The 23066-nt window shown below is 48.5% G+C and overlaps 1 protein-coding gene across 2 annotated transcripts in view; it reads left to right on the top strand.

The window, feature by feature from the left end:
• Nucleotides 1-23066, top strand: part of rho-7 (rhomboid family intramembrane serine protease rho-7) — a 134875-nt gene that overhangs the window by 27449 nt on the left and 84360 nt on the right. For both annotated transcript variants that reach the window (XM_077657131.1, XM_077657130.1), the window contains exons 3-5: nucleotides 11514-11636; nucleotides 12646-12790; nucleotides 22740-22889. In XM_077657131.1, the coding sequence (XP_077513257.1) occupies nucleotides 11514-11636; nucleotides 12646-12790; nucleotides 22740-22889 (418 nt within the window). The remainder of the gene's footprint in view (nucleotides 1-11513; nucleotides 11637-12645; nucleotides 12791-22739; nucleotides 22890-23066) is intronic.

Here is a 23066-nt window from a genome sequence, read left to right as displayed (position 1 = left end):
ACACTTTTCTACTTCTGTCCACCCCTGGTACACAAACAACATTACAAGAACAGGCAAACATATTAGGTGAGCACTTCGCTGCTGTTTCCAGTTCCTCCAACTATACAGAAACTTTTCAAAAATACAAAACCATAGCAGAAAAACAAAAACTTCCCATAGGAGCAGGCATAAATGGACATTATAACATGAAAATCACAATAGAGGAAGTAAATAGAGTACTGTCTGCAGGCAAACAGACAGCAGCAGGCCCAGATAATATACACTACACCATGCTTGCACATCTCCATGAGGCCGCCGTTGATGGCACTTCTAAACTTCTTCAACAAAATCTGGATTTCAGGGAAAATGCCTGACGCATGGAAGAAAGCCATCATAGTACCTTTCTTGAAGCCTGGCAAACCATTATCAAGTCCTGGTAGTTACAGGCCAATTGCACTCACCAGCTCCCTAGCAAAATCATTTGAAAGTGTGGTGAACATCCGACTAACATTTGTTCTTGCATCTCGTTGCCTTTTTGACATACATCAGTGCGGTTTCAAAAAAACATGCTCCACTATAGATCATACTGTCCATCTGGAAAACACAGTGCAGGAGTCATTCATACACAAACAGCATTGTCTTGCGGTGTTCTTTGACATGGAGAAAGCGTACGACACGACTTGGAGGTTCGGTATGCTCCGTGACCTAGCATATCTAGGCATCCGGGGTAGGATGCTGAACTGTTTGAGTGATTTTCTAGCGGACCGTTCATTCCAAGTACGTCTAGGTACTGCCCTATCAGTGAATTTCATCCAGGAGAACGGTGTACCTCAGGGATGTGTTCTGAGTACTACACTTTTCTTAGTAAAAATGAACTCAATAGCAAGAATAATCCCCAAGTCAATTATGTATTCAGTATATGTAGACGACCTGCAAATTGCATGTGTATCCTCCAGCGTACCAACATGTGAGAGACAGTTACAAATGACTATAAATAAATTGGCTAATTGGGCAGATAGAAATGGATTCAAATTTTCCCCACAAAAATCAGTGACTGCTTTTCTCGCTCAAATGAGGATTACAGAGCGACGCTACCCTATACCTGAATGACGTGTTACCTGTAAAACAGGAAAACAAGTTCTTGGGCATAACTTTTGATAAAAAGCTCGCAATCATACCTCATATAAACAACTTAAAGAAGAAAGCATCTCAAACCTTGAATATATTCAAGGTACTTTCACGAAAATGCAGGGTTCTGATAGAACTTGTCTATTGCAGATTTATTGCTCTCTAGTGCGCTCCCGGTTAGATTAAGGATCCGTGGTTCAACCAGACCTTCATACTTGAAACGACTGGACCCAATTCACAACTCAGGTCTTTGTCTTTCAACCGGAGCATACAGGACATCTCCCATAAACAGTCTTTATGTAGAAATAAATGAACCCCTAGCAGACAGAAGAACAATGCTCACAGGCGCATATGTACTGAAAATAAGAATCTCTACCAAAACATATTTGTTATCCAATTGTTACAAAGTGCACCTCCAGAACCGTGTTCAACAATAAACCGCAATCAATATGACCTCTGCTTCTCCGTTTCGAGGATAGTTGCCAAAACTTGGAAATACTGAACAGCCTTCCTGATGTCACCTCAAGACATGACCCACTGCTCCTGTGGTACAGCCTTCCCAATGTGTGGGACCTCGCGTTAACACACTTCCGAAAAAAAAAAAAACAGCACACGAGCACATATTACAGGAATGCCAGGCACTACAAGAAAAATATGCGAACTGGACAGAATTTTACACTGATGGCTCAAAAACAGCAGAATATGTTGGAAGCGCGGTTGTACAAGGAAACTGGCAAAAAATAGTAAGGCTCCCTAACTGCGCATCTATTTTTACTGTGGAATGTTATGCAGTGTCTATAGCTATAGGCAGAATAATAAATAATAGCATTCAAAACAGCATAATATACACAGATTCACTTAGCCTGCTCACAGCATTACATTGCAGAAATTCAGGCGAACCCTTACTGGGAAACATATTACACAACATAGAAAAAGTCAGAACACAAGGTTCTGCTGGGAGCCGAGCCATATTGGAATATACGGCAATGAAAGAGCTGACCAATGTGCTGCACAAGCTCGCAGTCAAGAAATCAAGAAGGTCAGCATACCCCATAGAGATTGCATGCAACTAATACACAGAAATCTCAAGGCTAAATGGCAAGAAACCTGGGACGATGAAGTAAGTAATAAACTGCATTTGGTAAAGCCCGTACTGGGAGAATAGAAAACGTCTAGTCACCGGGAACGTTTTATAGAGGTAATATTATGCCGTCTCCGTGTTGGACATACACACCTTACACACAATTTCCTACTAACAAAAGAAGACAAACCTATTTGTGAAAAATGCGGAGATTAAATTACAGTACACCATATATTGTTCTCATGCACAGAAATTGAATCACCGAGGAAAAAGTATTTTACTCTGTGCTACAAAGAACACATTCCTCTTCACCCAACACTGGTTTTAGGTCAAGATGCATTTATTGATATCTCAAGTGTTTTTAGCTTTTTAAGGGAAGCAGGCCTCCTTGAAGAACTGTGAATTCCAACCTTGCGCCTAGCTACGTATGGTGATACACCTCAGCCACCTTCTCATTCTGAGAACAGGGCTGAGGTTTTTTATTTTTGATCGGCTGGCAGCCTCGAGATCCTTTCCGCGGCAAGGATGGTTGCTGAGGTTACCCGACTCTCTTTAAAGCTTTCACTAATAGTCATTTTTACCCTCAAGGGCACCTTGAGTCTCAAGGTGATGGTGCCTGGCGCCACCATGGACCCTAGCTCCCATACCGAAACTGTCATCCGCACCGTGGCGCTAGGTTTTATAGGGACACTGAGGAGAACCCTATCAAAATTTTTTTGTTAGCAATATCTGATAGTCCGGCATTTCATGGCTTTGTTGACGCTTGTCCGGGAGCGAAAGATGCATTTATTTCAAAGAAATTTGGATTCGAAGTTGAAAAATTTTTTCCCGCCGCTCCGATTCAAACTCGAGAACTCTTATAACGACACCAAACGGAGTGATGTGAAATATGACGTAAACGGAGACTCCGTGATTTCTGGCGGCTAGCGGTTCGGTCTAGCAGCTGCTGAAATGAAAGCTACCGTCGCCGCACATTGAAGGCATCTATAGGGGGTCGCCACCATCTCTTCGTTTACGTTTGCACCGGCGTCTTACCAGCGTTACGATGGATCCCGTTCCCGAACCCGACGACGTAGTTCTCGCAAAAACTGTGGCCTGCATTTCAGCGACCTCAGCCCCACAGAGCGTGCGATGCTTTTGAGGGAGCACGGTTAGGTTAGGCGCCAGCGGGTGGTTTCCCCCTTCCTCAGAGAGCAGCCGTTGCAAACTAATTATCATAACCCCAGTGCGGGGAGTCGCAAGGGGTGCGTTGCGCCCATCGGAGGCTGGCCGGGGCTTTGGGGCCAACGGATTGCGATTCCTTGAACGGGGCGGTTGCACGGCGCAGCAGGCAGCGTCGAGGTCTCCCACGGTTGCATGGGCCAAGTTATTTATTTATTTTTTGCCACAAAAAACAAATGGGTGTTCGAGGGCGGTCGCGTTTAAAGTCGGCGTCTTGAAACCAAAGCAGGCGCACGACGCTTCAACGGCTTCCGCTAGATCCAGCGGGTCCACTGGATCTGGCTCCCTCGCCAACTTGCATGTACCTTCAGATATGTACTGTGAATGGATTAAAATAGCCGAGCTCGAAAAGAACAGCTCCGCCGAACTGCCGCAGCTATCAAATATAATGCGCACCTCGCCACGGAGCCAAATCAGTCTGGCGGGGCCGGCGGCGGCTGGCGTACTCGGCGCGAAATTGATACATGCTCCAATCTCCCCGCCAATGCGGTCAGAGTGCGCCGAAGCCGCCGAACGCGTCAGCGTTCAAGCACAATTGGAGTATAGAGGGTCTCGCTTTGACCGACGTGACTTCGCCGTGCAGGGCGCGCGCTCGCGCGCCTCGCCGCAGCATAAACGCGCCTTAACAGAGCCTGCGCTTAACCGCTAACCAACGTATTCAGCGGTGGCATCCATGGGAGCCACTGAACCCCCCCTCACTAAATAAAAGAAAAGAAGTCTGGTGCCGAGGTTCGGAATCGAACCAGGGCCTTCGGCGTTTGAGGCGAAAACGCTACCGCTCCGCCACGACGGCTCAAGTTACAGCCGTCAATAAAGGCGCATATAGTGAATGCACTCTTCTGATGCAGAAATAATCGCGCTTTCGCTAGGTATATCCTGGTCTAACAGAGCTAGGCCATCAGCAATTTTTCTGAACTGCCTTGTACCTTGTCTCCCGTCCCTAATAAACGATTTCCGTTAAGTAGTTTGAATTTGACTGGCACAGCCGGGAATGTTTCGCCGGGCAAGCGTGCGAATACACAAGTGCTGCCTTGTACGATCACCGACCATCGTGCCATCATAGCTTTTCATCGACCGTGGCGATCATCTGACAAGCCTTAACAGGCTCCTTCAAAGGTTAACTAGCACTTGAAGCGGCACTTGGAGTTCCTCTGCTGTTCGGCGCTTGTAAATCGAAGCGCGTCAAAAACAAAGCCACGGGGCACGCAAAGCTCATTGACGCGAAGCACCATAAAAAATCGAAACTCTCCTGGCCGCCTGTGGCACCGCCAGCATCCGTTTTCTTTGCTTCCAACATTCAGGTTGTCTTTTGCCTGCCTTCCTTGCGTGATAAAAGTGCACTATTGGTTTTAAAACAAAACTTACTTCAATATTGATCTGCGCAACCTACCTTTGTCGGCCTCAGAGATTCGCGAAACCAAGTAGGATCAAAAATTCCTCCAAGGTGGCGTCTCTTGTCCTATGGCGTCACCACGCTTGTACTTGCGAGATTGGCCTGTGGTGGTGATACCTGTATTTTGGTTCTTGCTATTTTCTACCTTACAAGAGCTTTGTTTTCAGTAAGAGCGGCGTTTTTGTGATCAGGAGCTGGTATTCTATCGAGACAAGCCAACTTCAATTTCTCCTCAGTGTCCCTTTAAGGTGAAGGGTAGAAACCATGAACGGCGGCAGTCGGGGCCATGGTCAAGCCCCGGCCAACGGGCTCCCCATCTGTATATCAGGTGGGGGGCTCTGGGACCTTCTTGTGTCTATAAGGGTGAAGCACAAGTGACTGAATAGGAACCCTTAATCCATACATGCCGCATGGATTCTCAATTTCCCCCCCTCAAAAAAAAACGATCGGAACCGGAAATGGTACCGAACCGAAGGAATCGCAGTTCCAACTGCAAAATCTTCTGAAGATTTCCCACAGTTCCCGATAGTCCACGCTGTTGAGCAAAACGCTCCAGTGGCAGCACTATCAGTGTTTGTAATACAAAAGTGGCTAGTGGTTTACATAGGCGAGGAATATGAAGCAAAAAAACTATCCTCAGGAGATCTTCTTGTACAAGTGAAATCCAAAAAGCAGAGTGATGCATTACTCAAACAAGAGAAACTTGCCGATCTTGACATTATTGTAACACCCCACAGAAGCCTGAACAGCGTTGAGGGAGTAATTTCTGAGCGCTTGCAGACAGAGGATGAAAAAGAGCTCCTCGAGAATTTGCATGACTGACAAAAACGTGACGTCCCTTCGCTGCATCACAATAAGGCGTAAAGGAGAAGAAAAAACAACACCTCATATCGTTCTAACATTCGGCAGCACTCGTATGCCCAAGTCTGTCCGAGTTGCATTCATCAGGTGCCCAGTGCGCCCGTACATTCCTTACCCTAGGAGATGTTTCAAATGCCAAAGGTATGGCCATGGCAGCAAGACATGCAGAGGCAAGGAGACCTGTGGCAAATGTGCTGAAACCGAACATGAAACAGACAACTGCCAAGCAACTGAAACAAAATGCGCGAATTGCAAAGGTCCACACGCAGCCTACTCGCAAACCTGTGAAGTTTTCAAGAAAGAAAAACAAATCATCGATCTGAAAGTACAAGAAAATATATCTTACCCTGAGGCAAGGAAAAAGTTTAAGGAAGAGACAGCCAGGTCATATGTTGACGCCGTGCGCCGGGGGGCCGAGCGGCGTCTGGTGACAGTGGGCACACAGTACACCATCGTTGCTGTGTGCCTGCCCCGTCCCCCAATCGAACGGCACTCCGGTGTCGGCACCATTGACAGTCCAGAGGTGCACCTGACGGCGGCCTCTGGCACAACCAAAGTTGGCGGGAGTGGTGATACACCACTCCAACTTCAGGCCACTGCCCAGGCAGGGCCATCCACATCTTTGACAGGTGCAGCCAAGGCTGCCCTGTCATCTCAAAAGAAAGGCTCGCTGGCCCGTGAGCCGGTAGGCCGCACGGCTTCCCCCCATAGGGAGAAGCCACAAATCCGTACTCCCGCGGGTTCTCCGCGGAAATCGATCGCCTCGCATGAGGCGATGGATATAAGCAGTAGCCCGCCTCCACAGCAGCGGCGGCGTAACTCCCTTGAACACAATAAGGGAACAAACACTCAAATAACAGGCCCTACAAAACCGGGAGCATAGGTTTTTTAAATATATCACCAAAAGTTATTAGATATGGCGTTCCTAATTCACTGGAACTGTCGAGGCATACTAAAAAACTGCAGTGACGTAACAGATTCCCCGGTTGTTTTGTGTCTCCAGGAGACAAACTTGGGATCAAAGCATAAAAATATTTTAAGTAAATATAAAGTCTTTCGCCACGACCGAGAGCAACCAAATAGGCTCTCTGGAGGTACCGCCATAGTCGTTCAAAGTAACGTGGCCACTCGTGAAGTCAAGCTTCAAACTACATTTGAAGCCGTTGCAGTATCTGTAGTACATTTTAAAACAATCACAGTATGTTCAGTATACCTTCAACCACACCTGACAGTAACACTCCATGACTTAGAAGACCTTTTAAAACAATTACCAGAGCCATATCTGTTAGTTGCGATTTTAATGCTCACTCCAATTTGTGGGGAAGCGAACAAATGGACACTAGAGGTCGTATTTTAGAAGATTTTGTTCTGTGCAATAATATAAGCCTGCTCAACAGGGGCAGACACACATACTGTTCTCCAAGCTCTGGAAAATGGAGCTGCATAGATTTGTCGCTTACATCGCCTTCTGTTTTTACTGCTCTTAAATGGGGTGTCTTGGACAACCCGTATGGTACCGATTATCTACCCGTTCTTATAAGCCTAACATCATCTCCGCAAATCATTCCTGCAAAACCACGACGTTGGAAACTCCATTTGGCCAACTGGGCACTGTTTCAAGAAAATGCCAGCTTAGCAAAAATAGATCAAAATAACTTAAGTATAGATGAACTTAATGAAATTATCACAAACTGCATTATCTCCGCTGCACGCCTGGCTATACCTCAGTCTTCTGGAGTGGTGAAACAAAACCACAATATCTGGTATACAAAAGAATGTAGACTAGCAAAAAAGAAACAGAACAAAGCATGGGGAAACTTTCGGAGGTACCCCACGCATAAAAATCTCATAAACTTTAAAAAGGCATGGGCAGAAGCCCGATATATCCGCCGTAGTGCCGAAAAAACTTCTTGGCAAAGTTACGTGACATCAATAAATAGCTCAACCACATCAAAAGAACTGTGGGGGAAGGTACGAAGGCTAGATGGTAAATACTCCCCATTCACACTTCCCCTTCTAACAGCTCTTGGTATACAGACAAACATCGAAGAACAGGCAGACATTTTAGGTGAATATTTTTCGGTTGTTACCAGCTCATCATACTGCACAGAAGCATTTCTAAGGCACAAAACCACCAACCTCTCCTAGTAGATATAGGCCCATAGCCCTCACCAGCTGCCTTGCAAAATCATTTGAAAGTATCGTGAATATTAGATTAACCTTCGTGCTAGAAGCCCGTGAGCTTCTCGATGTCCATCAGTGCGGTTTCAAAAAGGCATGCTCCACAACAGACCACCTAGTTCGCCTTGAAAATACTGTCTGTGAGGTCTTCATACACGAACAACAATGTCTTGCTGTTTTTTTCGATTTAGAGAAAGCATATGACACAACCTGGAGGTACGGAATTCTTCACGACTTGGCTGAACTTGGCATTCGTAGCAGGATGTTGAACTGCCTAAAAGATTTCCTGTCAAACCGTTCATTCAATATACGCCTCGGTACAACCCTCTCGAGAATTTTCATTCAGGAAAATGTAGTGCCTCAAGGAAGTGTCTTAAGCACGACCCTCTTTGTTGTTAAAATGAATTCTATTAGCAAAATAAATAATTCCAAGGTCTGTTATGTATTCGATCTATGTCGATGATCTGCAGATAGCTTGCACGTCCTCAAACATATCAACATGCGAAAGACAAGTGCAGTTAACAATAAATAAACTTTCAACATGGGCTGACCGAAATGATTTCCGGTTCTCCCCACAGAAAACAGTGGCCATTCTTTTCTCACTCAAACGTGGCATACAGACAGATCCTAGACTACACCTGAACGAAACCGAATTACCGATAAAAAGAGAACACAAATTTCTGGGCATAACGTTTGACAAAAAACTGACCTTCTTGCCCCACATAAAGAACCTGAAGAAGAAAACTTCTCGATCATTAAATATATTAAATGTGCTTTCACATAAACGCTGGGGGTCTGATAGAACCTGCCTTTTGAACATCTACCGCAGCATAGTTCGCTCTTGCCTAGATTATGGGTGTATAGTGTACAACTCAGCTCGACCATTAGATCCAGTACATAATTCAGGTTTGCGCCTTGCAAGTGGGGCATACAGAACATCACCAATAAACAGCCTATATGTCGAATGTAACGAACCAGCCCTCGCAGATAGAAGAGCCATGCTCACATGTGCATACGCCCTAAAAACCCATTCACTACCAAAACATCTCTGCTACTCCATAGTTACGAAGTGCCCGTCTAAGCAGCTGTTTAGTAACAAACCGAATGCGACGAGACCCCTTATCCTCCGTTTTGAAGAAATTTTCCAGGAATTGGGTATTTTAGACACACTACCTTATGTCGCCCAGAGACCCAAACCACTGCCACCTTGGTACACCTTTCCCGCTGTAGGGGACTATACAATGACACAATTTCAGAAAAAGCAAACTCGACGTGAACACATACTACAAGAATTTTTGGCACTAGAGGAAAAGTACAAAGAATACACAGCATTTTATACAGACGGTTCTAAAACATCACTTTACGTCGGAAGTGCTGTAGTGCAAGACAAATGGGAAAAGGTAGTTCGGTTACCTCAGTGCGCGTCAATTTTCTCAGCTGAATGCTATGCCATTTCGGTGGCTGTATCAAAAATAGTCGAAAAGAACATTCAAAACAGCATTATCTACACGGACTCGCTGAGTGCAATCACAGCACTGAACGCCAGAAACGTAAGGGAACCTTTAATAGGAAATATAATACATGACATAATAACTGCTGAAACCCAAGGACATGAAATTAAGCTCTGTTGGATACCAAGCCATCTCGGAATTCGTGGCAACGAGAGAGCTGACACGTGCAGTGCTCAAGCTCGCCATAAAGAACTCCAGACTGTAAATATACCGTATGCAGATTGCATGAAGTTATTAAAAAATAAACTTACAGAAAAATGGCAGTGTACATGGAATAGTGAAGAAAATAACAAAACTACATTTAGTAAAACCTATTCTGGGAGAATGGAGATCATGCAGGCATCAGGAACATTTTATAGAAATAATTTTATGCTGCCTGTGCACCTAACACACAACTTTCTACTGACAAAACAAGACAAACCCTTATGTGTGAAATGTGGAGATGAGCTGACAGTTAATCACATTTTATTCTCGTGCACACAACTTGAACGGCTAGGAAAAAAATATTTTACTGTATTTTACGATGAGCGCATTCCCGTCCACCCCAATTTACTTTTAGCAGATAATCCACTTGTAAGAACTTCATCTGTTTTTAATTTTCTGAAAGACGCGGCCATCTTAAACAAAATATGATATCAAATATGGCAGAACTATTAATTCTAAAAATTTTTTACCCCGTGTTTTCGCACATTTTATGACGCACCTCATCCATTTTCTCACTCCTGAGAAGAAGGCTGAGGTCTGCACTCGATTAGTTGGGCTCCTCAGAGTCCTTGTCCGGACAAGGACTTTCGCTGAGGACACCCAATTTTTGAAATAAATTATACCATGTGTTTGGTGCATGATAGCCTAAGTTGCTTATGCGCCTAAAACCCAATACAACACAAACACAGAACAAAGACAAACGAGTGCTGAACTGCAGTTTTTTTTTTTTAAACGTTTAACCCTTACATTTATACCCTCAGAGCCGCCGCCTACCAGGAAAAAACCCGGGAAATTAAAGCACGTGTTAATCAGCAGGATCAAACGGCACTAACAAAGAGTCGAAACTATACAGATTAACATATAACAAGCCAACCCCAGATGGGTGAAAAAACAAGCAGCACAAAAAAGGTGCGCAAAGGAAGCTTTCCCTCCTCCCTTTCCTACGTAAAAAATGAAAAGGTACGAACAAAAACGCAACACGAAAACATGCTCATAAAAGCGAAAAACATAACGAGACAAAATGCAATATGGAAGCACTAAGAACATGGAGCCGATAAAAAACGCGATGTACATGAAAGCCAACAAGAAAACACGGCTATACGAAAGTCGAGGAGGATGACAAAATGCGTTAAAGATCAAAATGCACAAAATCCACGTGCAAGCAAGGATGTCATTAAAAGCGAAAAGAAGATGAGACGCAACCTTAAAATGCCGTAAAGGCAAAAAACTGCAAAAAAACATAGCATGGAAGCAGTGACAGCCAACAATGAACACAGCTATACAATAAAATATCAAGGCAAATGACAAGGAGTGACAACTGAGAAGCTAAAATTTGAATACTACAGGGGGAAGACAAGGCATGGAATGGCTACTATGAACGGTGGGTGAAGGAAGGTAAAATCAGTTAAAGCCAGACAGGAATGCAATCTCCTGTGAAAGTAAAACAGAGGGTGTACTAACACATTCACTCTTGAGATTTAAAATCTTGTCTGCTTCTATTATTTCGCGAGTCAGAAATAGGATTTTCCGACCTGCACACGGTATGCAAAATCTATCGCAGGATGCACTTCAAGCTAGAGCAGAGGAGTTGCTGGCCACAGTAATCCTCCAACATGAAGACATTCCACCGGTTTCACTGTTCCGTGAGAGATGGCAGCAGTTTTGCATAAGGCCTATAGGGTCTTGCTGGCGACATCTATTTCAGTCCAAAAATTGGTCGTGATTATGTACGGTCTGTGTTGACCTTGTGTCGAGCACCCGAGCGGAGCACTGCTCTGCAAACAAAGCAACAGCTCACTGCATCTGCTAGGCTATAGACACAACTATGGGCTGGAAGTTGAGCCACATAGGCGTGCCAGCACTTTGGGCACGACAACTTTGCCTGCGGACAATGGGCTTCTTTATGATTAGATGCTGGGCAGTTGTTGAGTGAAAAGAGTGCTGTCTGTTGCAGTGCTGCGGGGCGTCCTTCCTGGGTGCGGCCGTGTGGCAGTATGAGCGCATGCGACAGGAGGCCCGCTCCATCGTGTCGCAGCGCTGGAGCTGGGAGTCCAAGCGCGGCCGCTTCCGCCAGCAGGTTTGTCTGCATGCATCGTCTGTGTGCATGCATAAAGAGGAGGGCTGCAGTTGTGTCCAGCAAGGAATGTGGCAAGAGCAGGCAAGAAAGTTAAATTTCAGCCTTACTTCTTTGAGCAGACAAGGAAAGGGAAAAGAGACTTCTTTAAAGCGAGACGAGACAACAGTGCTGCTGCAACTTTTTCAACCAAAACTTTTGGCTGGCAAAAACCTGGTGTCTTTATTAGTGCAATAGCATTAGAAGGCACAGTATGGTTAGTCATGAAATTCACTCATTGCTCGGGGTGATGATGGCCAAGTGCAGTGGCAGGCTTGGTTGCAGGTGTGCTCAGTTGTGTGCTGACGTGTGGAATGGAGCCAGAATAAACACTGTGTGTGTCTGCCGCAGTGAAAAATCCCCGCAAGCAGAGACCACAGAAGTATTGGCAGGTTATGATCATGCGGTGAGCAGCACTGGTGTAGGAAGAGAAGCAGGCAGAGTTCAATGCTATTGCATTCTCAACATGTAATGCCCTACATTTTTCTCCTCCGTATGTCTGCTCTAAAGACTCAAAACCCTGCTTCATTGGAACATGAAGGTGATGAGGGCCCAAATAGTGCACCTGTCTGTGGCAGCAATGATGTGCACTTCATAATACGGAGCCCTCGGAAGGAAAACTTGCTGTCATATCTGTCCCTTCGTGCATCACAAAGAGGAGCCTGATCTGGAATAGGCGTCACCATTTTGTGCTAATATGTGCTAATGTTGCTGCTGTACTCGTGTGCTCCCAGGCAGTGTGCTGGCACTCGTGGTTGGGGGCATTTCTGGTAATGTCCCAGTGCCACTTCTGTTCTTGGTGGCTGCCCATGTGGCCTAAATTGTGTTGCTTCATAACAGCAGAAAAATGCTCATGGTACTGTCATTATTTTTAATGCATCCTGTTCTCTTTGTCGTATACATCCTATATGATTAGCAGCCAGCTGGCGGTGGTTTGTCAGCTGTGTGCCATGGTAAGTGTCCTTCTGTGCAGGTGCATGCATGGTGGCAGAGTGTCCCTGAGGGCAGCCGGGTGGCATACATCCTGATTGCGGCTAACACGGCCGTCTGCCTGCTGTGGCGGGTGCCCCGGCTGGAGCCCTTCATGGTGCGCTACTTCAGCTCACACCCGGCCTCCAGTGAGTGTTGTGTGTGAGAACTTTGAGGCATCGCAGAGGTGTGTGACCCACTGCGGTAGCTGCGCAAAGCCTTGCTTGCTCCCATGGGAAAGGAAATCACTGCGACATCTTTCATAGCTGTGTGCATATAAGGAGGATGTGGGAGTTCGGACAGCAGTCAGGCTGCAGCATGTTTGTGGATCACATTCTTCGCCATGTCGTGTAGCTCTAGCCACACCCTGGGTATAAATGGGCTGTCTCTGCCTCCATCTTCCAAAGGATGCATGAGCATCAGATGCCTGCCAACGAAGGCGGCGGGTGGGTTTTGGTCCTTTCGGCTGCAAAGTCGCAGTTTGCACGAAACAGCCAGATCATTTTCAAGCCAAGGAATTGAACAAGTGTCAGTTGCTCTGGCCAGAATGGCACAGCTCTCTAACAGTGTAAAGTTAGGTTTGATTGGACTCATTTCCTATCATAAACACTCTTGAGCAATTTGGCAGTGAGGCTACCATAATTGCCCGATTTTCTTTTTGTGAAAATAGAAGAAGCTCAAATTTGCGCAGAACCCTAAGGCTACATTCCTACCTGCTTCCGCTTTACTCGTCACTCTCTTGGCACTGTGGCAAGCGCAGCTCCGACGTGAAAAATGCTCACAAAGCTGCTGAAGGGGTTCTGCACTCACATGTGGCTCGACGAACTTGCACTGGTGGGACCCGTGGCTAGCATGACACACGTATGCTGCAATGGCTACCTCAAGTAAAGGTTTCGTCGAACCTTGCTGTGCACTGCCAGAAATGTAAAGATTGTTTCCCCCATTTGGACAGGACAAATATCTTGTTTATTCACCCAGATCGGACCTGCAGGGAGTTGAGGCGTTTCTGATATGGCAGGAGTCAGAAACATGTGTCGCTTCGCCTTTTATCAATCTCGTGGAAAAAGAGATTCACGCACTCGGGGAATGTGTGGCGACAGGTTGATGGCAGGTGCATGTCATGTGTTAAGATTGCTGGTGTGCTTTGTTAAATTGAGGCGATTAACCTCCCGCTGCGTGCACATACGGTTTTTATGGACTATCCCGATTTTATGATTTGGGTTTTTGTGAGTTATTGCTTTTGGTGCCTATATAACTAACCCTTCTAGAAATAAAAGTTCAGTTGTTAGATAGCGCTCGTGTCGTCTCGTGTTTCTTCCACTACGTCCTGTGTTTCGCGCTGCTTAAAGATGAATCCATTCCAACTCGCCCAGTTTTCTGTTCTCAATAAGTGTCCACAGATGATGTGTCTACGGGCATGGAGACCAGAGGGGCTCTAGAAAGGGCATCTGCTGCAACGAGTTGTTTGCCGGGCACAAATGCCAAGTGTGCATCGTATGGCTGTAAGCGTAACAAAAGACATTGGAGCCGGTGTGAGACAGAATCAAGGGCAAAAGAGCTACTACTGGGGCTAGTTGGAAATACTTTCTTGAAGGTATTGGTGAGCGCTAGCAAAATACGGAAAGGGACGAACACACAGGATGAAGCAGTTCTAACTGTTTATTCTCTGAAGAAATATGACTACACATACATATCAACGTCATATCATACACAGAAAAGGGAAGAGCACACGGCGATGACAAGTGTGATATGAAGGAAAAAGCAACGATCAACACGTGCGGTTACAACAGCCGAAAATTACTATTCTTGGTGTAGTTTATTCAGTTCTCCCTAACATCACCGAAGGCGAGCTGATAGTGAAATCTTCAATAATTTCACGTTCCCGTTTGTTTCTAGCCCGACCTATTACCTTGGTGTTTTTTAGCATTGGGGTGCATTTACAGTGTGTGCAATGAGGTGCCAGATTCCCGCATTTTTCAACTTGTTCACACGATCTTTTGTGTTTTCTAGGCCTCTTGTTGAGGCACCTATTCGTTTGCCTTACGTAGGTTCGTTGACAGCTAAGCGGTATGCTGTAAATGACTTTTTCGTCACACTGTACATAGGTGGTTTCGTGTTTGATGCTGCACCCAGGTTTTTATGCGTTGCATATTGCAATCACTCAGTTCAGCCCTTGGGCGCGGCCGGGCAGCCACCAAACCACGTGACGTGACGGTACGACAGCCGGAGGAAAAGCTGGGCCCCAACTCGCGCGGTCGCGCGCAGCCGCAGCCACCACCCGACTCCCGCTCCTCCTGCTAGGGGCGCTGCGCCGGCGCGTGACGTCACGGAGGAAAAGCTGGGCCCCAACTCGCGCGGCCGCAGCCACCACCTGACTCCCGCTCCTCCCGCTAGGGGCGCTGCGCTATGATTGACGTCACGGCATATGTATAAAAGAGCTGCGCTCCTTCGCCGGGACAGTCTTATACCCCTGTCACACGGGCATTTCGAGGCCCCTCGAACCGATAGTCTATCGACTCAAAGGCGATCGGGCGCGGCTACACGGGCAGTTTCAATGGCGATCGAGTCAATAGCCTATCGAGTCAACGGAGCAGCACGGAACTGCATGGAGATATGCAACGCATTCTTGGCTTAACCAAGCTAAGCCTGGCCATTTTTTTTTGTGGTTTTTCATTCTCGTTGACCTTTTTGCACATTCCAATGAGCTTATTGGGAGCTGGAAAAATCACCTGAACTCCGTACTGAAAAAACCACTCCATACTTGTTAGCTGTGTTCCTTATGATGTTATGAATGTACGCCAATCTGTGCATACTTTTGTTGAGCACTTGAAAGTGTTGTTGATGCATATACAACAGGCTTTCCTTGCTGCGGCGGTACTACTCCCAAGCCATAAGAACTTGCGTCAAGGTACCCGTCTGAGTTGTATCAAAAAACCATGGTGTAAGAATACTTTAGGTATTGACATTGACCGCCCACCATGGCGTAGGGCATGGACAGATCATGTTCGCCCTCTAGTACGTGCGCTGACGGCAGCGGCTCGGGGTCGCTGCAGAGTAGTAGTCATTCGCTTGTGGAGCAGCGTACGTGGCTGATTGGTTTGCACAGCTTTCAGTGCTGTTTTAGGCTTTGTTTGTCGGCGTTTTGTGCTGCCAGAGTGCATCACAAGATGTGGACGTTGGGTTCTCGGCTTCCACGTTGTGGTAGGCACAATGCACGAACAAAGTTTGCTAGAACTAACTTTTTGTGTCGCAGTTTGGCACAAGCCGCAGTGATCGCTGTGCAAATGCACGTGGTGGCGTGGGCTAACAATGTGGACAGTCATCACGGCCTATGTGCATGGTGGCTGTGATGTGTTGGTTTTTTCTGTGGCACACCTGAGGGGTCCAGCTGGGTCCAGAAGCCGACTAGACGTGATTACGGGCAAGAAGTGCTTCGTACCGAACTGCAGATCGGGCTACCAGAGTTGTGCGGACCAGGTGTCAGCTTTTAAAGCTCCGTCGGAGCCTGCTGGCCTAGAACTTTGGTGCCAGGCAGTCCCCAAAGCACATAGGATTTTTGAGACCATGTCTGCATGAAGCACTTTCCCGAGCATACAATATAAAATCGTACTACGCCGAGTTCAGTGGAACAACACATTTAAATGCACCCAAGAGACCGATGCTGTTGGCGAATGCTGTGCCCAGTATTTTTCCCGAGTGTCCCAAATATCTGACAAAACAGGCAAGTTCAAGAAAGCCTCTTAGAAAGCGACAGTCTGCAGCCACATGTGCCAAGCAGGCAAGAAAGCAGTCCGCACCCGCCGCTGCTGCACTGCCCTCGGGGACGGCCTGTGAATAACAAAATGGCTGTGGTTTGTGGGGTTGACATGGGGAGATATTTACTTTCTCCCCACTCAATCGCGGCTGACACGGTTCAAAGCCGCCCGGACCCCACCCCGTGATCGCGTACGCTACCGAGCGCACGCCGACCACGGCGGGCCTTGCTCTGCGGGAAACAAAGGAACGACACATTGGCTGACACAAACAGGCATTTATTGCTACAGAAACAATAACGCCAGCTAGCAACAAGGTACGCTAATGAATCAAGGACGTCCGACTCACCAGCAAGGTTCCGAGCGAATGTTCGCCCGCGCTAGGGCAAGGGATATAAACTCCGCAGGCCGGACGGGACGAGTACGGGAGCCTGTCTCCCCGTCGCTTCTTCGCCCCGTCGGCGAAGAGCGGAGACCCGAGCGACGCGTCCGATCAGGGTGATTATCCCGGCCCAAGAGACCCCATCTCCCGCGGGCAGGCTTCAGCAGTCTCCCGCGCAGCGACGCTGGCGCCCTCTCTTGCCAGTTAATGTAACTGGCAAGGGAACGCGCTCATCCACGGGTTACGACTGCTGCTGCACGGTGCCTCGCGGGAAAGCAAACTCAGGGGGCTGCAGGGCAGGTCCCCACATCCCCCCCAACCTTAAATAGACCCACGCGCCTGAAAGTACATGCTATGGAGGAGTCTCCTGGTCTTCATGTCTTTGAGGCACGTCTTGCAGCGGAGGTCACGCCGACAGCGTCCACGCAGACTTCCGCGGTATTCCGAAGGCGGCGTGAAGGTCTCCGCTGGGACCGACTCGTATGGCCCGCGGACTACCGTGTCCAATAAATGCCTGTTTGTGTCAGCCAATGTGTCGTTCCTTTGTTCCCCCAGAGCAAGGCCCGCCGTGGTCGGCGAGCGCTCGGTAGCGTACGCGATCACGGGGTGGGGTCCGGGCGGCTTTGAACCGTGTCAGCCGTGATTGAGTGGGGAGAACGTACTTATCTCCCCATGTCAACCCCACATCTGGCAGCCCAACGTGGGGCCTGCTCTTGGAACATTGGACGACTGTCGGTTCGGTTCGAGGAACGCTCTTTGTCCGGACTTGACAAGTGCTAGGCCTAGAGTGAATTTTGATCGCTAGGACCTGCGGCATGCTTTCTTGAGTGCGAGGTGTATTGCGCTGCAGCATGTTTGAACTTTTCGACATGCTCAGCACATTTTTTTTCCCTGGAGTTTCTGCGTGAGAATGACTTGGTCCGCATCGAGGGAGTTCGAGGCCTAGCGCCCGCGGAGTCGCCGAGCCCGAAGCGAGTGAGTACGGAAGCCGCGTGGGTGGTCCGAGTTTCTGTATATATTTTCTCTACTATCTCTTTTTCGACTCTGGGAGTCGCGGCTCCGGGAGCCGGGTGGCCTGGGGCCACGGGTGCCGCTACGAGCTCGCTGGTATTGCAGCTCGGCACCGGGCGCTCCGACACCGTCCGATACGGTGGGCGCCGACCGCTCAGAAGCTGCTTTGTGCAGTGAGCGGGGTAGGACCACCCCACAAAGCTGATGTCTCCTCGCGGCTGCGCGCACAAAACCCGTTTCGGGTCTTTGTTGTGGTCACGGTCGTTGTCGGAGTGGTCGTTAGGCCTGAGGCTTTTCGGAGCTGCCTGCACCACATTAAAAGAGACATGACCACCGGACCGTGACGTTGAGAGGGGGCGCACTTTGCTGCCCGTCCGTTTTTTTGTAACCTCGCACGAACTGAGCAGTCTCGTTCAACTCAAGAAAGGGCTTGTTCACTCGAACTTTGCGTTTGCACAGCCGCCGACACGTTTTGCTAGCGAGTTAGGCATTGTGCCACGAGGCCCTTGCGGATGCCGTTTCCCCTCCCGTGACCTACGTTAAAGGCACGCCGAGAGCGTTTCGACAATTTTGCAGATCCGGTGGAGCCACCCAGGCTTGCTGACCGGTGCACATCGTCTCGCTGCCACCTGCTGCGACGGAGCGGCCTGTATCCTGTTCGCCGCATCCATCCGGGGCAGCTGTGGCGAGACCAGTCAGCAGTCACCTCCGGCTGCTGCTGCCCTGGCGACTACTGCAGGATCCTGGCCTGCAGTTTTCCCACCGGCCTTCGATTCGCGGGCCTGCGGACACGGTAGTCCGCGGGCCATACGAGTCGTCCCAGCGGAGACCTTCACGCCGCCTTCGGAATACCGCGGAAGTCTGCGTGGACGCTGTCGGCGTGACCTCCGCTGCAAGACGTGCCTCAAAGACATGAAGACCAGGAGACTCCTCCATAGCATGTACTTTCAGGCGCGTGGGTCTATTTAAGGTTGGGGGGATGTGGGGACCTGCCCTGCAGCCCCCTGAGTTTGCTTTCCCGCGAGGCACCGTGCAGCAGCAGTCGTACCCCGAGGATGAGCGCGTTCCCTTGCCAGTTACATTAACTGGCAAGAGAGGGCGCCAGCGTCGCTGCGGGGGAGACTGCTGAAGCCTGCCCGCGGGAGATGGGCTCTCTTGGGCCGGGATATTCAGACTGGGCGGACGCGTCGCTCGGGACTCCGCTCTTCGCCGACGGGGCGAAGAAGCGACGGGGAGACAGGCTCCCGTACTCGTCCCGTCCGGCCTGCGGAGTTTATATCCCTTGCCCTAGCGCGGGCGAACATTCGCTCGGAACCTTGCTGGTGAGTCGGACGTCCTTGATTCATTAGCGTACCTTGTTGCTAGCTGGCGTTATTGTTTCTGTAGCAATAAATGCCTGTTTGTGTCAGCCAATGTGTCGTTCCTTTGTTTCCCCAGAGCAAGGCCCGCCGTGGTCGGCGTGCGCTCGGTAGCGTACGCGATCACGGGGTGGGGTCCGGGCGGCTTTGAACCGTGTCAGCCGCGATTGAGTGGGGAGAAAGTACTTATCTCCCCATGTCAACCCCACAGGTTCAGCTCTGGTTAAACCTGGAGTGACGCGATAGCTACAGCTGGCCGAGTGGAACTCGCTCAGTCGAACTGCAAAGTCAGTCTTTCGCCGCTCTGTTTTGCTGAGCGTTCCTTCTTCATCATCGTCCCTGGACGTGGATTCACTCTCTCTTCCCCTTCTCCACTCCCCCCCACTCGTTTTTTCCGGCGTGCTGCACCGCCGGCATCTGCTCCGCACCACGTGACCAACCACATGACCAGCCATAGCGCCGCCACGGAGCTCAAGGGGAGGCCGCACAGCTCAAGGAGGGCCATGCTGAAGGCTCGAAGTACTAAAGTGACGTAGACATTCCTACAAAAAAATGCCAATCCATCATGGAGCCCTCATAAGAAACTGCGCTCAGGTGGCTGGAGTGCATCATGTGTGTCAGCTTATCAAGGAACATGCCCTTCTTCCACCATGAAACTTGGAGGCGCCTCCTCATTTAAATGCAAGCTCCGTCTTCATCGGCATTCATGGTGCAAAGGTTTGTTCTCTTGTGCACTGGTTCCAGGTACTTAACATTATAAGTGTGCAACGTTCCCTGTACAGGCCATGGAGGCGGAGCAATTAATTTCGGTCGGCGATCTCATGGCCAGTTTCCACCTGGTGTATATTTTGGTGCCACAAAACATGGTAAGGCATGCCGATAACATTTATAACAAATGTGCAGCTGCATAATTTGCTGGACCCCAGAACGCTCAATGAAGAATTTCGTGGCCCAACATTATTGCGGTCAACAGGTCGCATTACCATACCAACTGCAATTATTCTCTACTGAGATCTGCCAGTCCCAGTCTGGAGTCACATAACTATTTTACCTCTGGTCGTGCACGCCAGTTTTCCTTTAGGGAGACAACAGCTTGGCAACGTAAATGTCGGCGTAAAAGATCAGCTTGGCAGGAGGAATGCCAGGGCAATTTCCACTCACCATTTTCGCATCGCATAGCTAAAAGTACACTGTACTAACCATTAAAGCTTTACAAATGTACACTTGGTTTCCTTTCGGTCCCTTTGCTCATTCTTATAGCGGTGGAGGCATTCCGCAATGCACCACAAGAGCGTGGGTTCTATTCCTGCAGAGGCAATATTTCTGATTCAGACGAAATACGGAAATGCCCTTGAGGTTTCTCTACACATTGAAGAACCCCAGTTGGCCGAAGTTAACTATGTTCTCTACACGGTGGACATTATCTCGCAGCGTCGGCACATTACACTGCTCAAGCATGTCTGAATGTACGTGTAGGCCCTTTGGCCCAAATCTGGGAGCATGCGCATTCGGCCGATCTTTTATTTTTAAGGGTTGGTATAGTTAACTATGCTGTCAGTATTCGTGCGGATGAATGAAAAAACTTTGGAGTGGACGCATTTCCATAACGAGGTCGGAAGGACCACAGGACAGAGTCCTCGTTGCTCTTCTACCCATTCATACTGTCCCAGCAAGTAAAACACGAAGTCGCCCAAAGTTATTTGGTGTCGGCAACAGCTTCAATACTTGTGTTGCCTTGCAGCACTTAAGAAAGCGCACGTACACGCCGCGGCACTGAACGTTCACGCAACACCTGCATTACGGCCGCAGCAGCTCGGCGACTAGACAGGCCCCCATCGTGTGGCGCTTTCGAGAGAAGCACCAAGAATCAGCAAACAAGATCTGGTCGCGCCACCAGGTGCAGTGTCAGCACCTAAATATTTTCTTACACCGTGCAAAAAACAAGGACTTGAGTCTGCGAGAGTGACAGCTTTACCTTCTCAAAGCATTTCTGTGTGTTGGCGTCCCACAGCCAAGATGTATTTTTGTGTAGTAGCTGCCTAAGTTGATGAGTTCGTTGAGCTAGTTGTGGGGCGAACTTTGTCAGAAAGTTAGCCACGGCAAGAAAGCACTGAAACTCCTGTCTGTTGACTGGCTGAGAATTCTGTGTGATGGCTTCCAACTTGATTGCATCTGCTCTGACTCCATCTGCAGAAAGCACATGACTTAGGTTGTTGACCTCAGGCACTGCCAACTTGAGCTTGTCCCTGTTGAATGTCAGGTTGGCCTGGCGAGATGAGCTGCACTGAAAAAAGCACCCTCCCCGCAATGGCAGCAACTCACCAGTGTAGGTGGTTACACAAGCACTGGGATCACTGAGAAGTGGGGGATCGGGTTCCAGCTTGTCTGCAGAGACGATGTTGACATATGAACCAGTATACAGTTTGAACGAGGCGTCATGTCCTTTGACTTGAATCATTTGGAGCCAAAATGACGAATGGTGGTTGGCTCGAACGGTCACCGTATCTAATGAGAGGGGCGTATCTTTATAGAATGCTCGCACAACTAGTGACTGGTCCGGGTGCCGTTGGCAAGGTAGCGCTGGCTGCTGGCATAGTGCAGCGTAGTTTGCCATGGCTGGTGCTGCTGGCCACACCTCGAGCACGTTCTTTGTGGCAGTTAGTGGTATGATGGTGTTCCTCCCCATTCTGTCTTTGAGTTGGGAGCCTGGTTGGTTGCACCGATCAAGTGCGAGTACCTCATTTCTTGGGCATACATCTTGGGCAATTGAGCTGCCACGCACTGGTCCAGCATAAGCATTGTTTTTATGCAGAAGACGTTTTCTGAGTGTGCTGTCGTTTCTTCTGTAGACCAGCCGGTCCGTATTCATCCGGTCACGTGCAGTGCCAAATGCACACTGATCCGCTTGGTTGCAACTGCCTGCACAAATGCTTCAAAAATCTGGCCTGCTGTTTGACTCATGTTGTGGAACACGTAAGAAGCATGCGTAGTGTTGGGATACTTTGCAAACTACTGGTCGTGACGCTCCACAATGTCTTTGAATTTTTTCTCTGCTGATGGAAATGCGGGGGTCTGCAAGCCACGTCTTTTCATCTTCCTTGTGGTATTTTGTGGCCACTGCCAAGATATCCAACTTTTGTTTCCAATCTCTCCAGTCTTCAATGAAGTGGCCACCTCTGTCTGCAAGAAATCCCTGCTGCAGAGGCCCACTGGGAGAAACGAGTGTTTTGCATCTAAGTACCAAGTTGTCTGCTTGATTCTTAGTTTTGGTGCCTCATCCAAGAACACCCTGGCTTAACAGTTGTGTGCAACGAAAAGGGTTCTTATTCTAGGTAGAAACACCTTTTGGCTCTTTACCTTGACCACTGTGTAGTACATCTGCTACAATCACTGATTCTGTAAAGCTTGAACATTCTCACTTCAGTGAAGGTGGTGCTGACAGCAGCTTTCTGTGTTGTCCTCACTGTGTGCTTTGACTTGAAATTGAGTTGGGTCAGTGTTCATTGTCATCAGTGTAGAAGCTGTTGAGATCGAAACTACAATCTCTGATCGCATCTGTATGCCTGTTGCTTTTCTTTTACCCTCGCCTTTGCAGAGTCAGTGTGCCTACCCATGTTCCTGTCAACATTCAGCCACCACTCGTTCCTCCACCTGGCGGCCAACATGGTGGTGCTCAACAGCTTTGCCCCTGCGGCCGTCGCCATGCTGGGACAGGAGCAGTTCCTCGCCATGTACCTCAGTGCTGGTGCGTTGCACACAACTATGCACAGCCAATTTTAATGGGATAGCATTTAGACTGTCATCTTACAAAAAATTTCTGGCTTCTCCATAACGCAATTCTCTCATTGGTCAATTTGGTCATGATGTCATCAACACTGCATGACCACCTGTATTGAAAATGTGAGGAACCCCAAAATTTAGA

Source organism: Amblyomma americanum, chromosome 3 (genome assembly GCF_052857255.1).
Source record: "Amblyomma americanum isolate KBUSLIRL-KWMA chromosome 3, ASM5285725v1, whole genome shotgun sequence".
Classification (NCBI taxonomy): domain Eukaryota; kingdom Metazoa; phylum Arthropoda; class Arachnida; order Ixodida; family Ixodidae; genus Amblyomma; species Amblyomma americanum.
This window is presented reverse-complemented; position numbering and strand designations above follow the sequence as displayed.